We start from the raw sequence: 16656 nt of genomic DNA on the forward strand, positions 1-16656 counted from the left end.
CATTTGAAAATTTCAGAGATACATGTATCAGTTTTCTAGCCTTTTTATAGTTGAAGTTAATGTGGTGGTGATTATTCCGATTCAAGCAGCGAAGCTCCAATACAAGGCCAATTGGATGATGTACGTAAGCTAACTAAAGGGATCACCTACAGACACTTACCCCCTATGATTGGTCAAAGGGTCAGCTGTCTGTTTAAACACTCAAGTCGGTACAACACCACCTCCAAAATAGGGTGCTTGTACATCAGCTCCACTAAATTAGTAAAGTAGGGTTTTTGTATAGCAGCACCTCCAAATCAGGGTTTTTGTGTAGCAGTCGCGTGTGAACCTACCACTTACACAGTGGTTCAAATGTGAACCTACCACCATAGTCACAAGGGATGAGGGACGGGGATAGGGACGGGACGGGGGACGGCCATAAGTAGGGAACGGGGACGGGGGAGGGAACGGCACTCAAAAAATACATTTTTTAAAAGTTTTTCTACTCTACACTTATTCTACTTTGGAATTACATCAAAATGACCACAAATTTACACTAAAATGGTAAGCTTTTAAGTCATATTAATAAAATACGCCGATCAAAGAGTGACGGCGTTGACGGTTGATTGTATTAATAATTAAGTAGGTACAAAATGAGTCATGACTCAAGAGTCAGGACTAAGCCTTAAGGAGGCACAATACATGGAAGGACTCAAATGAGTCAATGACAAAAAGTGCTAAAGCCTAGAGGCTAGAGGCTAGAGCTAAGTAGTAAGGCCCATGAATCATGATCCATGAATGATCATCCACATGAAGTGCTCGCCTCATGGTCATGGGTAGCTTGTGCCAAAGGAGCATCAAGTTCATCCTCACTGGCATGTTGCTGCTGCACCTCATGCAAGAGGTGCTTTGTCGGTGCCACCCGTTCGCTGGTACGGGCAAAGCTTGCATGCCCATGGCTGAGAACCGCTTGAGGAGGAAGTTGGAAGAAGCTTGAGGGAGAGTTTTCCGGCCGTTTAGGTGGCCGTTTGGGGATGCCTTCCCATCTTGCCACTTGGGCCTTGGCCTTTGAGGCTTGGGCCTTGGGCCTTGCCTCTCTCTCTCTTGCCTTGGCCTTTGAGGCTTGGCCCTTGCCTCTCTCTCTCTTGCCTATCTATATAAGAACAAGGCTACAAGGCTACAAGCGCACACACACACACCTTCAAGCAACTCTCTCTCTCTCTCTCTAGTCTCTTGAGTCTTGAGTCTTTGGCACTTTGCTGATTGCTCAAGCTTCAAGCGGCAAGCCACATTCTATGAGTGTATCTACTCTCTCTAGTCTCTCTCCCTCAAGCTTCTTCCAACTTCCAAGTTCCAAGCCTCACACAAGGCTCTACTCTCTAGACTCTCTCTCTCTCTCTCTCACCTCTCCCTCAAGCCTCTTGAGTCTTCCAACTTCCAAGCCTCTAGGCTCTCACACAAGCACTCTAGTCTCTAGTCTCTCGGATCTCCGTCAAGCCTCTCTCTCTCTCTCTCTCTCTCTCTCTCTCTCTCAGCTCAAGCCATCTTCAACCATGGCATCCTCCTCACGTGCCGGGGCTTCCCGTAAAAAGACGACGGGATGGACATGGTGGGAGAAGGTTAACTACACCATGCATGAGGAAGTTGGAAGAAGCTTGAGGGAGAGAGACTAGAGAGAGTAGATACACTCATAGAGTGTGGCTTGCCGCTTGAAGCTGGAGCAATGAGCAAAGTGCCAAAGACTCAAGACTCAAGAGACTAGAGAGAGAGAGAGAGAGAGTTTCTTGAAGGTGTGTGTGTGTGTGCTTGTAGCCTTGTAGCCTTGTTCTTATATAGATAGGCAAGAGAGAGAGAGGCAAGGGCCAAGCCTCAAAGGCCAAGGCAAGAGAGAGGCAAGGCCCAAGTGGCAAGATGGGAAGGCGTCCCCAAACGGCCACCTAAACGGCCGGAAAACGGGCAAAAAAAGGACCGTTGCAGGGCGTAACGGCTCCCTACCATCACCCCACACCGTCCCCTGCCAGCAGCCGTCCCTGTCCCCCGTCCCTTGTGAGGGACGCCTCCAGGAGGATGTCCGACCGTCCCCTTCCGTCCCCTGTGACTATGCCTACCACTTATGCATTGGTTCAAATGCCTGTAACTATCACCTCTTAAATGCGACACCATAAGATTCTTGATTGAGGACTGCACCAAGGCAACTTTGCATGCATCACATTGCGCCGTCATGTAGGTGGTCTGGTTGATGGTCATATGCACCTGAGTGTCACTTGGTTTATGTGAAGCAAGGCTAGGAGCCTATGAAGACTTTGGAAGATCGGGGAGATTGCCAAACATGGATAAATAGGGTGTGTTCATGACTTGGGCCCTCCTCAAGTTGCAGACAACCGACTAGAAGTCACATGTACCTACTTTTTTGAAGTATTTTGGACTACTAATTTCTCGAAGTATTTGGACTTGATTATCTTGATTATTCTAAGATATGCTTTGGCATGCAGATCCTGATCGTGGGACCTTGAGTTGGGGGACTCATAGGTCACTTTCAGATCTCGAGCTTGGTCCATGGAATTGGTGCATGCAGGCTTGGCTCATTGTGTCATTAGTCATGTACACTATGGTGTACTTGATGGTTTACTGGTTATCTTTGGACTCCGGTGCGGATACCTGAAGGAGAATGATATTTTGTACTTTGGTGTGGATGCTCGAAGGGGTTTTGGACAATGCTAGGGTAGTTATTGGGTCTTGAGAAAGGACCATGTGATGTCCATAGTACCTATGTGGATTCCAACCATGTACATGTGTACACATGGTGCTTGCGAGATGATTCTGGCCATGTCCACATGGGGTACCAAGATGCCAGGGTAGTTATTGGGTCCTGAGAAAGGACCATGTGATGTCCATAGTACCTATGTGGATTCCAACCATGTACATGTGTACACATGGTGCCTCTGATGATTCTGGCCATGTCCACATGGGGTACCAAGATGGCAGGTGTAGAGTCCTTCCCAAAATCTGTCCTAAACATAGCTAAAAACCAAGGTTAGTCCTAAACCAAATCATGAGGTGACAAGCTAGCTCATTGCGACCGACATCCATTGATCTCCCCTGAGCCAAGGCTAGGGCTTCCTACACAATCCCATAGGCCACGTCTATCACCAATTGGCCGACCATTTGGTCCATCTCCAGTTTTTGCGTCTCGTTCACTTGAGGCCAGGCCGGTGTCTCGTGTGAAGAGGCCAGTATTTTGCTGACATGGACGGGAGCCAAACTGGTGCCACCCGTGTGTTAGCAGGATGGTGTCGTATGGACGGGAGCCGACTAGTGCCACCCGTGTATGACCTGGACTGTGTTCGACCCATGGGATTGTCACGCCATGGAAGAGCTAGTATTCGTGCCGTGTTTTGCCTATGGGACTGTCACACCATAGGGAGACTCGTGCCTGGAACTGTGTCTTACCTATGGGACTGTCACTCCATAGGAAGACCAGGTTTTTATGTTTTTATGTCGTGCCAGTTTTGTGCGGACAGATATTTTGTACTTGTTCCATGAACGGGAGATATGTCCATGTTACTATTTGTACATGCATGTTTGAAACTGTTTTCGCATGATTTGCATGTTTGAAACTGTTTTCGCATGACTTGTATTTTTGTGTTTGCCTGCTTGACGTGTTACTTACTGAGCGGGGACGCCTGCGAGTGAGTCGTGAAGTGTGCTCTGTATTCTGACGAGCTTTAGTGCATGTGAACAGGTGGTAAGTATATCGCACATGTTGTTTTTATTATTTTATTTCTAACCTTTAGTTTTATAAGGTTAAGTGTTCACATTCACTTAAATGTGGGCACCCCCTTTGGGCACCAACTTAGGGGCCAAGGTGGGGAGCCCCACTTAAGTGAGTGTGGGGGTGGGCATGGTCACCTACCCATACTCCCCACCCACATGCAAGCGTAGAGAAACTCCACTTTAATTTTATAAAAGAAAAACCTCCTCCTTCATGCGTGGATCATCACCACCCGGCGGATCGCTTCTCTCTGGCGTTTTGTTCACTAACCGGCGACCATCTCTCTCTCTTGCGCCTGTTTTTCCCAGGCGGCTGGCTGCAACTGCACTACAGGCTGCGCCTACACCATCTACCCTCCTACAGGTGGGCTGCGCCTGTGTACAGCAGCCAGGCATCCTTCCTCACAGGCGGTTGTGTGCACCTCAGCCCCTTCAGCAGGCGGCTGTCACCTCCAAGGGCTACATTGCTGCGCTACCTCCTCTCCTGCAAGCGGCTGCTTCTACTCCCATACAGGCAACTACACCCTCTACAGGCTGCGCCTATTTTACCTGCAGGGCTGCCCACCATCCTCATAGGTGGCTGCCCCTTTACTCTTGCAGGCAACCGTGTTGTCCACTTCCTTCACAACAGGCTGCTCCTCCACACCATCTTCTTCCCACGTTGCAGTCGGGTATCTTCTCCCTTGCAAGTGGGTACTCCTCCTTTCACAGCAGGCGGCTGTGGTCTCTTGCGGTGGTACTTGTCTTGGTGGTTCACCACGAGGTGACTATTTCTTCAACAAGGTGTCTTTTTCCTACTTTGATGTATCATATGGATGCTGATTTTTGCCATATATGGACTGATTTGATGGCTGGTCATTCACATGCCTCTTATGTTATCAACGAGGGTTATCTCATGAAGGATAATTGCCTATATGTGGTAAAGGATTTGCATCCAAAGGTTATGGACGAATGTCATGCTCCACCTTATGCTGGTCATAGAGGTATTATGCCTACTACTCGTATGATTCAGAGGTATTTCTTTTGGCTGAGCATGCGTAAAGACATTGAAGCTTATGTGCGTGCGTGTATTACTTGCCAAAAGGTGAAATTTGACAGGCAAAAACCTCTAGGTTTGCTTCAGCCATTGCCTATTCCCTCGCAACCTCGGGAAAGTATCACGATGGATTTTATTATGGACTTGCCTAGATCCCAGCATGGGAATGATGCTATTTGGACTATTGTGGACAGGTTTAGCAAGCAAGCTCACTTCTTGTCCGTCAAGAAAACCATTAAAGCTGATCATATGGTAAAGCTTTTTTCTTGCTAATATTTTCAAGCATCATGGTATGCCTACATCCATTGTTGGGGATAGAGATCCCAGGACTACAAGCCTATATTGGAGGGCTTTGTTTGATAATATGGGTACTAAACTTGAGTTTTCATCAGCTTATCATCCCCAAACGGATGGCCAAAGTGAAGCTGCAAATTCAGCCGTGTTGGATTTGTTGAAATGTTATGTGGCAGATCAAAAGACTGCATGGGAAAAGTATCTTCCACTTGTTGAGTTTGCCTACAACAATACAATCCATGCCTCCACGGGAAAGGCTCCGTTTGAGATTATCTATGGCAGAGTGGTCTTGCCACCCATCCTTCGTACAAAGGATGAGATTTTTGCAGCTGATGAATATGTTCGTGACTTGGATGTTGCCTTTGGTCAGGTACGGACAGCCATTGCAAGATCTCAGGATAAGCATAAAATGGCTGCTGACAAGCATAGAAGGGACATGGAAGTCAAAGAAGGTGATTGGGTATTGCTGAAATTTGAGAAGGCTAGGCTTCGGAAGAGGCCAGGATGAGAAGGATCATATCCTAAGCTTTCTCCTCGCTATTATGGACCCTTCAAAGTGATTCAGAAGATCAATGAAGTGTCCTACAGGCTTGCTTTACCTAGTCATTGGAAGATTCACAATGCTTTTCATGTGAGTCTATTTCGGAAATATGTGGGGCCAGATCTTGATGAGCCTGTCACAGAAGATCCGCCAGAGATTGAAGAGCTTGAGGAAATCCTCCAGCCAGAACAGATTGTTTTTCACAAGGAGAGAAAGCTACCTGCAGGAAAGCTTTCCAGGAGATACCTTGTGAAGTTTAAGAACTATCTGCCCATTGATGCCAAGTGGGTAAATGAGGATTATTTTGTTGATTACCCGCAATTGTTGCAGGCATATCTTGAGGCTTTTCAGTTGAGGTCAACTCTTTAGAAGCCCGGGGGGATGTCACCAACTGGCCGACCATTTGGTCCATCTCCAGTTTTTGCGTCTCGTTCACTTGAGGCTAGGCCGGTGTCTCGTGCGAAGAGGCCAGTATTTTGCTGACATGGACGGGAGCCAAACTGGTGCCACCCGTGTGTTAGCAGGATGGTGTCGTATGGACGGGAGCCAGACTAGTGCCACCCGTGTATGACCTGGACTGTGTTCGACCCATGGGATTGTCACGCCATGGAAGAGCCAGTATTCGTGCCGTGTTTTGCCTATGGGACTGTCACACCATAGGGAGACTCGTGCCTGGAACTGTATCTTACCTATGGGACTGTCACTCCATAGGAAGACCGGGTTTTTATGTTTTTATGTCGTGCCAGTTTTGTGCCGACAGATATTTTGTACTTGTTCCATGAACGGGAGATATGTCCATGTTACTATTTGCACATGCACACATGATTTGCATGTTTGAAACTATTTTCGCATGACTTGTATTTTTGTGTTTGCGTGCTTGACGTGTTACTTACTGAACGGGGACGCCTGCCAGTGAGTCGTGAAGTGTGCTCTGTATTCTGACGAGCTTTAGTGCATGTGAACAGGTGGTCAGCCAATGCAGCAACGAATCTAACTGTGGCCATACAAGAAGTAGGTGCGAAAGTCTCATCATATTCCCACGCTGCAGTCGGGTATCTTCTCCCTTGCAAGTGGGTACTCCTCCTTTCACAGCAAGCGGCTGTGATCTCTTGCGGTGGTACTTGTCTTGGTGGTTCACCATGAGGTGACTATTTCTTCAACAAGGTGTCTTTTTCCTACTTTGAAAGAGGTTGCTCATCTTCTCCATCGGCGACTACAAGAAGACTTCACATCCCCTGGGTGGCTTCATCTCCTACACAAACACCACGAGTATTGGTTTTCTATCAGCCATCCACAAGTAAGTGAATTTCAGATTTAAGTAAAGTATTTTGTGTTTAAATATGATAAGGGATTCCCGACTCCCTCTACGGCCACACCCGTTCGGTGCCGGGTTGTCCAAGCTCTATTGGAGAACCTCGGTCCAAAGGTGCTGAGATCGGGAGAGCCAGGCGTTAGTACAAGAGCGCCTGTTTGTGCGTGGTCTCGGAACACCAGTGAGGCGCTCTCCGCGGAGTCCGGTGAAAGCACAGGACCGTAGAGACTGGACCACACTAGTGGTCGTTCTGCTTCGAGCATCTACATCGAATTTCGACTTCGAGTCTACTTATTTGGTACCGTTTTCATATATACATGGACATCATCTGGCTCTTGGAACCCATGGAGCATTGTATTCATTAAATACTCCCAATAAATATATCATATATTGAGGGGGGGGTCGGCCCGTTCCGGCCCCAGTGCTGGTATCCATCTTTCCATTTCATTTCATTTCAATTTCAAGTTGTATTAAGTTGTCCATTTCAAATTTGTGGTTTTAAAGTTGTGCTATTAAGCGTGTGGGTGTCCAACGGAGTCTTCCCACTTGACGGGATCGGTTTCAATGTCTAACTCCAACATCCCATTCCATGGAAGCTTGCCCACCTTCGACATGCCAACCTACGCACCACGTGCATGGCATGAGCATGCTTGCTCTCATAGTCCAAGCCAAACCATCAATGGTGCATCCGCACAATTGTGTCTCACAATAATCCAAGCTCTCACTTATATAGTGATAACTATGCCATAAATAGCTAACTTGCTATAGAAGGCCATCAAGCTTGTTTTATCAATCCAGGAACCCTAGCCAAGTATCAGGCAGGTAATCCCTAATCCGGGGTCCCCCTAACCCTGCTGGATCAAATCCATAAGTGTCTAGGTACATAACATTCTTCCCCTCTTAAAACATTTACTCTTAAATGAAATTAGGGAAACGCTTACTCAAACTAGCTGTCGATTGCCAAGTCGAGTCCTCCCTATCTTTCCTCTTAATCTTATATTCAGGGATCAACTTGTTCCTAAGTTGTCTTTCCTTGAAATCTATCACCCTTCTGGGTTCATGTGGAACATAGGACAAGTCCTCAACCTCAAGAAGTTCTTGAGGGGTTACAAGGTTATCCTAAGCTCCTTGCATCCCTTTCAGTCAACTGACATGAAAGACTGGATGAACTTTCACATTCGGAGGTAACTCTAGTCTTTAAGAAACCTCACCAATCTTTTTCAAGATCTTGTAAGCTCCACAGTACCTAGAGAATAACTTCCCAACCTTCCCTATACGTAACTTTTCTGAACTCTTGGGCACTCTCAGATAAACTAGCATTCACTCGGTGAATGTTGCCTAGCAGCATAAAACCATGCACGATCTTGTGCACTTCTCATAGCCTCTCATGCACTGACTAGCATTTCCTGCATATCTGCTTTGAAATCTCTAGCCACATCAATCTGAATACCTTTAAGTCCAACTGTTACTGGAGATCTAGGTTGGTATCCGCACTGTCTGAAAATGGCATTTTATCTAGCCCTAAAATGAGGATTTTACTGGATTTATTTGATTTTATTCATCTTTTTCAGTGTCTTGCTGCTGGCTGACTGCCCTTGCACTGGACCAACCAGCAGCCCCCAGGGCCCACATACTATATTTAGTTTTGCCTCATCACCACATCATTTGTACCGCTCCATTGATCATATCAGGTACCACGAGTTGATCTGCTGCTGTTGCTGCTGCTGCTGCTGCGGGTGCCTTCACTGCATCTAATTCATCATCCTCACCTGTCAGCTCCAGCACATCAGCGTTTCATATCAGTTCATGGGACAGCAGCCCTCTCTGCTACACAAAGCACATCAGCGTTTTATCTCAGCTCATGGGACAGCAGCCCTCTCTGCTACATACAGCACCTCAGCGCTTTTATCTTCAGCTCAGCGTTTTATCTTCAGTTCATGGGACAGCAGCCCTCTCTTCTACACAGTACAGCACCTCAGCGTTTTATCATCAGTACATATCTTGGGACAGCAGCCCACTCTCTGCTACAATACTTCATCGTTTTTCTTCTACAGTTTACCTTGGGACAGCAGCCCACTCTTTGCTACTACAGTTTATCATCGTTTTTCTTCTACAGTTTACCTTGGAACAGCAACCCACTCTCTACGCACCTCCATCCCTCAGGTATTGCAACACCCTTGTCACCAGAGCTTGCACCACTTCCACCACTCGGGACGGGAGCCCTCTCTGCTCCTCTCCATCCCTCAGGTATTGTAGCACCCTTGTCACGAGAGCTTGCACCACTTCCACCACTCAGGATGGCAGCCCTCTCTGCTCCTCTCCATCCCTCGGGTATTGCAACACCCTTGTCACCAGAGCTTGCACCACTTCCACCACTCGGGACGGCAGCCCTCTCTGCTCCTCTCCATCCCTCAAGTATTGCAGCACCCTTGTCACCAAAGCTTGCACCACCACCACTCGGGACGACAACCCTCTCTGCTCCTCATCACCCCTCAGGTACGGCAACACCCTTGTCACCAGATTCTGTATCACTTCAGCATCACTTCACCTTCTGCTACCCACTACCACCTCGAAGTGCCTCTGTAAAACCGGTCTATGGACACACAAAACGGTAATTCATTCACAAATAACTTGGACTTACTCAGACACACAATCACAGAATCCTCGCTCCCTCGCTCAACAACACATTGGCCCCGAAGTCCGGCGCCCCTTGCGGTATTTCTTTATTGTTAAAAAGTTGGAAAATACAAAGCTCGAGTGCAACAGAGCACTCTACTTGCACCGGCTTAAGTTTTACAAATTCTGGGAGAAATTTGCCAGCATAACTGCACTAAAACTGTTCCATAACATCTCAGAATGAGTCCCAACTGACAGGCTCACTTCCATAGACATCAGACTACCCAATGGAGTCCAAAACATCACAATTCAGCTTGCTGTAATTTTCTGCACAGACCTGTTTTCAGCCCAAAATAACCCTTGTACTGTCTTGGAGGACTTTAGCAAAGTCCTACTGCATTCTGGCAACAACCAGGCAACATAACAGCCCAAAAACAGCACCTAAACAGTGCTGAAACAGCGTTGTATTGAAGAGGTTATTACCCTCTTCCGTCCCTCCTTTGGTGTAGGAACTAACTACACCGGTTCCTGTTCAAGGAGGCAACTAGCCTCTGCATATAAGCATGAAATTCACACAACTGTACCTGATTTTATCTGATGAGAGCATTACCATAGTCTGCAAGAGAGAGAAAGAGAGAGAGAGAGGCTGTGGGGAGCAAGCTCAACCCTCAATACATGAGTTGTAGGGCAAGGGAGTGCACCACAATAGCTCTTAACCTGCAACAATCCACCATAATGGCTACAAATGAGCCTCATTCAGCCCAAAATCCCACGCTTCCCTCTTCCTAGAGTGGAAAATGCACATAAATTTGACACTTGGCACATTTTTAAGCCTTTTCCACATGCAATCTTCCAAGCTAAAAATCTCCTGACTGGTTCACATTCTCACAACAGTCCTTTGCCAGCTTTTGGTCCCCTTGACATTCTGCACAAACTGACGCGAACACTTTTCAATTCCGACACTGCCCAAAATAGCAGTTCCCTAGATTTTAGGGATGATGTCATCTGCATTCCTTCTGGTCTCCTGACCATCTTTGACCACTATGGTCACTTCAGAATTTGCTTAGAATTCAAGATACATTCACATTTCGGTGGCGGCCACTTACTAGTGTAAACCGGCCTATGCCCTCATTCAGTGGCCATGTCCTGGACACTGTCATTCATCTTTCAGTGCCCATGTCGTGGATACTGTCATTCATCTTTCAGTGCAGTTCTCAGGCTTAGCCAACCACTGGTCCAAAGTCCCACTGGGGCTGACCCATTCTGACATTGCAATGGCCCAAGCCCTTCCAAGAGATCCCGGGGGAAAAACAACAGCAACCAAAGAGAAAGAAAAGAAAAATATATATATTTATAAAGAAATGTAAATAAGGAAAACAACTGCAAAAAGTTTCACCTCCTGGTGACACTCTGCACTCACCGACACGAGCCTTTGACACCGACCACCTCAAGGAGTGCCTTTGCCTCACATCGATGCGAGCCTTCGTCACCAACTGTGCTTCAGCTCCGACATCGTCTTTGCTTCTACACTAGTCTTCTACTCAGAGTCACCTCACATCAGAGGACGTCTTGTACATGTTTTCACTCACCATTATATATACACTCACTCACCCATTTCATGCTGTGTTGATTTGCTTTGATCTCTCATACATCTAGTCCTTTCATCCTTTTGCTCACATGGTATCAGAGCTATCGTGAGCATAGGGGTTGAAGACCTCAAGAGCACATAGCATGGATTGTCTACCTGCACTCCCGGAGGACCAATTTTTCTCACCAAAAGTTGTTTCTCCTTACTCTGATCTAGACCACATGGTGGATGGGACTTCTCACTCAATGGAGAGCCCCGTTCAAGATCTTACATTGGGCGACGATCAACCCATGTACATCTACTCATCTTCAACACCTTTGCCATCACGATCTCCCTCTCTGACTTTATCAGACTTTGCTTCCAAAGGGGGATACATTCCTTCTGCCAATGTGTCAGTGTGGGACCCTGGCATCCTTCATTCTTTCTCATCTTCTCTCGTGGTCCCCTTTTTGGCCTTAGGGGGGTGTCTGAAAATGGCATTTTATCCAGCCCTAAAAGGGGATTTTACTAGATTTATTTGATTTTATTGTGTCTTGCTGTTGGCCGATTGCCCTTGCACTGGACCGATCAGCGAGATGTGGGCTTGCGGCCATACAAGGCTTTCTTTAGTCTGCATACTTTACTTTCTTGCCCCTTTTGTACGAAACCACAAGGCTGAGTACATACACCTCCTCATGCAAGTCACCATTGAAGAAGGCAGTTTTGATGTCCAATTGATGTACATGCCATCCATGATGTGCTGCCAATGCAATGAGACCGAATGGGTCATATGAGACGTGGGTGCAAAGATCTCATCATAATCGATGCCCTTCTGTTGGGCATAACCTTTGGCAACAAGCCTTACCTTGTAGCAGTGGTCAATGCTACCATTTGCCTTTCTTTTTAGCTTGTAGACCACTTTGTACCAATGGCCTTTTTGCCATGAGGCAAATCTGCCAAATACCATTTATCATTCTTGAGTATGGAGTCATACTCTTCATGCATAGTATGCATCCAATGATCATCTTCCTGTGCTTCCCCAAAGGAAATAGGCCCCTCTTCATTGCACAAGGTGCTCATGAGAGTATGATTAATAAAGTTCCCAAATGCATGGTGAGAACTAGCATGCGTTCTCCTTGGCAAAGGAGCCTCAACATGGCTGTCCCGTAAGGTTTGCAACAGCCAACGAGTTACTACTTTAGCTTCATGCGTGACTAGTCCTCTCCCTTTCCTCTGTCACTGCATCATCAACATCTACCTGACCAATGGGCTCAACGTCAGGCATGTCTGGCTGTAGATGTATGGGCTGATTTCCGGCCATAGGTTGAGTGTCCAAATGCCCAACACATGGTGAGTGTGTACCATACAAAGGAAGAAGAGTGAGCCTACATGTGGTTGTTTTTTGCACTCAAAAGCAAGGGCTGGGATGAATTCTCTACAAAAACCATCTTTGCTAACCATAATCCGTTGTGAGGCAGGATGGTAGAGACGGTACCCTTTGCTCTCTGAGATATAGCCCACAAAATTGCATTTCATTGCCTTATAATCAAGCTTTGTGCGATGCTGCCCAGGCACAAGAGCATATGCCAAGCATCAAATACACGCATATGAGCCATTGATGGCTTCCTATCATGCCAAGCTTCATAAGGAGTGATGGTCTACAAGGCCCTTGTTGGACATCTGTTAAGAAAATAGGCTGCACACATGATAGCTTCCACCCAAAACTTGTGAGGCAACTTATACATCATGCCATCTCCATGAGAGACTTATTTTTCCTCTTAGATACATCATTTTGCTGAGGTGTATAAGGCACAATATACTGATATTGAATGCCTCTTTCTGACAAGTATGCATTAAACTCTTTGGACATGTACTCCCCCTCTCTATCTATATAGAGAGTCTGGATCTTACATCTAGATACATTTTCAGCCATGAGCTGAAAGTGCTTAAAGCACATAAATACCTCTGACTTCTATTTCATAGCATAGACCCAGCTAAATCTAGAAAGGTCCTCGATGAACGTAACGAAGTAGAGATAACCTCGAATGGATGGTGTCCTCATGGGACCACATATATCACTAGGTGTGAGCTACAATTTCCAAGAAGCCCTCACTGAACCATCCTTGGGAAATGGTGCCCGATGCATCTTGCCTAAAATTCAGCCCTCACATACATGCTTGATAGGTGCATCAAGTGGCGGCAATGCGGAGACCATATCATGCCTTTGCAAGCTTAGCATACTAGTAAAGTTGAGGTGAGACCAAACCAAGACTCGGCCCATGAAGATGAAATAAAAACTGCTACACTGTAACCCCACCTCCCATGGCCATCCGGGCTGATCTTGGACCCCACAATGTCAGGACGACAGGGTGTCCCAAGAGTAAAGTTTACCTACTCCATGTGTGGATCGTTATAACGATCCAATCTACCATATAGTCTGTTTGGCAAGGTGCCAAATATAATCCAAGCCGTCTCTAAACCATCTCGGGCCTTCTAGGCCACCTTCCCATGTGAATACGAGGATGCCGGGTGCCCGGGTTGCTCAACCATGGCTACTCCTCATAGCGGGGCCATACGAACATGAGCTAGCGAGTGCTTGGGCAATGAGGGTGGAGCATTGATATTTAACAATTTGCTTGTAGCTCTTACCTCTTTCCCTTTCTCCCTTCATAGATCCAGCCCGTTTGCCCTTCTTCCTTCCCATTTTTCTCTTCTCCTTTTCTTCTACCTTGTCCTTTCCTCCTTTCCCTTTGCTTCTTCACTTTTCTTGTTTCCCTTTACTGCTTTTTCTTCTTTTTCCTTTTCTCCCTTCAGTTTTCTCTTTTAAAAAAATTCCATCTCCCATCTCTTTGAATTTTTCATCAAAATTGAAGTAAACTTGAAAAACTTGCAAATTAAAGTTGGGTTTTTTTGCAATTTCACATTAATTTGAAGTGAAATTGCAAAAACCCCGAATTTTTATTTAGGGATTTTTGCAATTTTACATTTGGCGATTTTTTTGGGAAATTTTTATGATTTTCACTCAATATATGTCAAATTGCAAAAACCTCCAAATAATTTTAGTCAAATTGATGTGATATTGCAAAAATAATTGCTAATTCAATTTGAGGTTTTTTGGAATGTAATATCCCTTTAATTTGAGATTTTTCACACGTATCAGTTTTTTGGTTGAAGGATGGAAAAACCCTGGGAACCTCGAAATGAAACAAACGTTTATTCTGACTATGATTTATGTTGCAAATCTCACATCCGGTGGTCTCCATATTAAGATGGAAGTTACCTAGGAGGTTGAGGAATGCAGAGGGAATTGGTGGCTCTTTAGGTACGGTTAGCAAAGGGATGGTACAAGGAGACTTTGAAACATGGGATTATATAGCCAAGACAACACCAATGTTGGAGTGGAACGTGACAGCTGCAGCAAGGCTTAGTTGAATAGGTGGATCACTTAATAGAACTAAAGTTAACAAGATGAAGTTCTTAAGAAGTCAAAGACACTCAATGGCGCAAAGCTATGGATAGATGCAAGTAAAGCAGAAGGGTCTTGTGACTCCAATCTTACCAGAGGAGAAGACTGTAAGCAGTGGACTAGATCAGTCCGCTAGGGCTTTCCCCTTGTACTACTCCTGTAGTATTTTCATATGAGTTGTGTTCAGGAAAATATAGGATTTAGAATGGACTTTTTTAAAATCCAGGTTACACTGGTCATGCACATTTTTGGTCCCTATTGTACAAACTGTTTTGGGTTGAGGTGGGGGAGAACTCATGTAAAGTTGTATTATTTGGGCCTTGATAGATGTTGGACTGCGTGTAAACTGGATCCTTACTAATAGAATGGTGGATGTAAGAGCTAAATGAATAATAAGTGGCAATTTCAATATTATTTTCTTATTTTTTTTGAGTGGCACCTGGTATACATTATCTTAATACTGACTGTCTTTTGATTTTGGATAGAGTAGCCAGCTCGAATCTCATTCCAAGAAGGATGCGAGGGTGTTTCTGCCATCAACACCATTATGAGTGTCATGGGCATCAACCTAGACACTCTACGGCCCGAACCTTCTGTCGAAGGGTAATCAATTATACAATCAAGATTGTCCACCTAATTTAATCTCTTCTTGTAGACCTAATCAAGCGGCAGGAATGCCATGTGCAGGTACTCTACACCAGGCGGGTACTCATCAAAAGCTGTACGCCCCATTGCCTTGGCAAAGGTGATGGCCATTGCCCAGATGATGAAGAAAGAATTCAATGGCCAAGATCGATCACTATCTGGCATTGGTGGGGTCGAGACAGGGAATCATGCTGCTGAGTTTCTTTTGTTGGGAGCTCACACTGTGCAGGTCGGTTGTTGGGTCGAGTGCTTAATACTGTTACTATTTAATTCTTCAAATGATGACTTTGAGAAAATGTTTTTACTGTTGACAGGTTTGCACAGGTGTAATGTTGCATGGCTATGGTCATGTGAAGCAACTGTGTGCCGAACTACAAGCTTTTATGGAGAGGCATGATTTCAAAGCTATTGAAGATTTTCGAGGGTAAATGTTTTTTTAAGGGTCACTACCTTCAAGAGGAAACTTTCAGATGTTTTTTAAGGATCCCCATCTTCAAGAGAATTTAAGAGTGCGAGCTTTTGCTTTGATAGGGCCTCTCTTGAATACTTCACCACACATACGGATCTGGTCCGTAGACAACAAGAGGCGATTCAGAAGAAGAAAGCGGTCCGTCTTGGTTTGGCATCTGATAAAGAATGGACAGGAGATGCATTTGTGAAGCAGACTGAAACAATGGTGTCAAATCAGTAAATTTTGGGATGAACCGATCTCAGTTTGTTGATTGAGAGGTCTGGACCAAGTGATGGTCATGATTATAGGACAAAGTTTCATAATGTGTGCTTTGTATATTCAGTCGTGCTCCGTTTGCCTGGCAGAATTCTGGAGTACCAGGTTTTCATCATTCTCAAGAATGACCTGTATCATTGGATTTCGAATAATTAAATTGTGCAAATATCATAAGGTGGTTCTTGATGCTTTTAGCCTTGGACACTAAAGAAGCAGGTCTGCACACCGTGTGCGAGTGTGCATGTGTGGTATTGAAGAGGAGTGAATCCTTGACATTGAATATTGGTATATGTAGCACATGGCAGACCTAAATGCATATCCACCCAACCGCCGGCACACGCGTGTATACATCCACATGAGAGTAGGAGAACTTCAGAATAAACAAGTAATGTGAAAATATTGTTAAGCATGTACCTTTTGCATTGGTCAGTTGCAAAGGTAAGTCCACAACTTTCTTTGGTCAGGTTTGGATGGCACAGTAGATACTCGAGCTAGAGTTGCATGGGAGTGTCAGACTATCATTTGTTCCAGGCAGGAAGGATGGTTGAATATTATATATCCAGATATAGTGGTCAGAGGCTTCCTTCCAAGCATTGAGCCATGCAAGAACTTCTCTCTCTTTCATATCTCTAGTTGTATACCTCGTGGAGGTGGAGATTGGATGCCCAGCATGTGTTTTCTCTTCACGGATTTAGATTGTAG

General features: G+C 45.5%; 1 protein-coding gene across 1 annotated transcript in view; it reads left to right on the top strand.

Moving 5' to 3' along the window:
• The window catches only part of LOC147615666 (dihydropyrimidine dehydrogenase (NADP(+)), chloroplastic-like), a 17877-nt gene extending 1737 nt beyond the window's left edge, over positions 1-16140 (top strand). Inside the window, exons 4-7 of the mRNA XM_086778210.1 lie at positions 15073-15185; positions 15270-15456; positions 15542-15651; positions 15759-16140. Coding sequence (XP_086634336.1) covers positions 15073-15185; positions 15270-15456; positions 15542-15651; positions 15759-15918 — 570 coding nt within the window. The 3' untranslated portion in view covers positions 15919-16140. The remainder of the gene's footprint in view (positions 1-15072; positions 15186-15269; positions 15457-15541; positions 15652-15758) is intronic.
• The last annotated feature ends 516 nt before the right edge of the window (positions 16141-16656 follow it).

This window comes from Cibotium barometz, chromosome 39 (genome assembly GCF_041138505.1).
Source record: "Cibotium barometz isolate CiBa-2024 chromosome 39, ASM4113850v1, whole genome shotgun sequence".
NCBI lineage: Eukaryota > Viridiplantae > Streptophyta > Polypodiopsida > Cyatheales > Cibotiaceae > Cibotium > Cibotium barometz.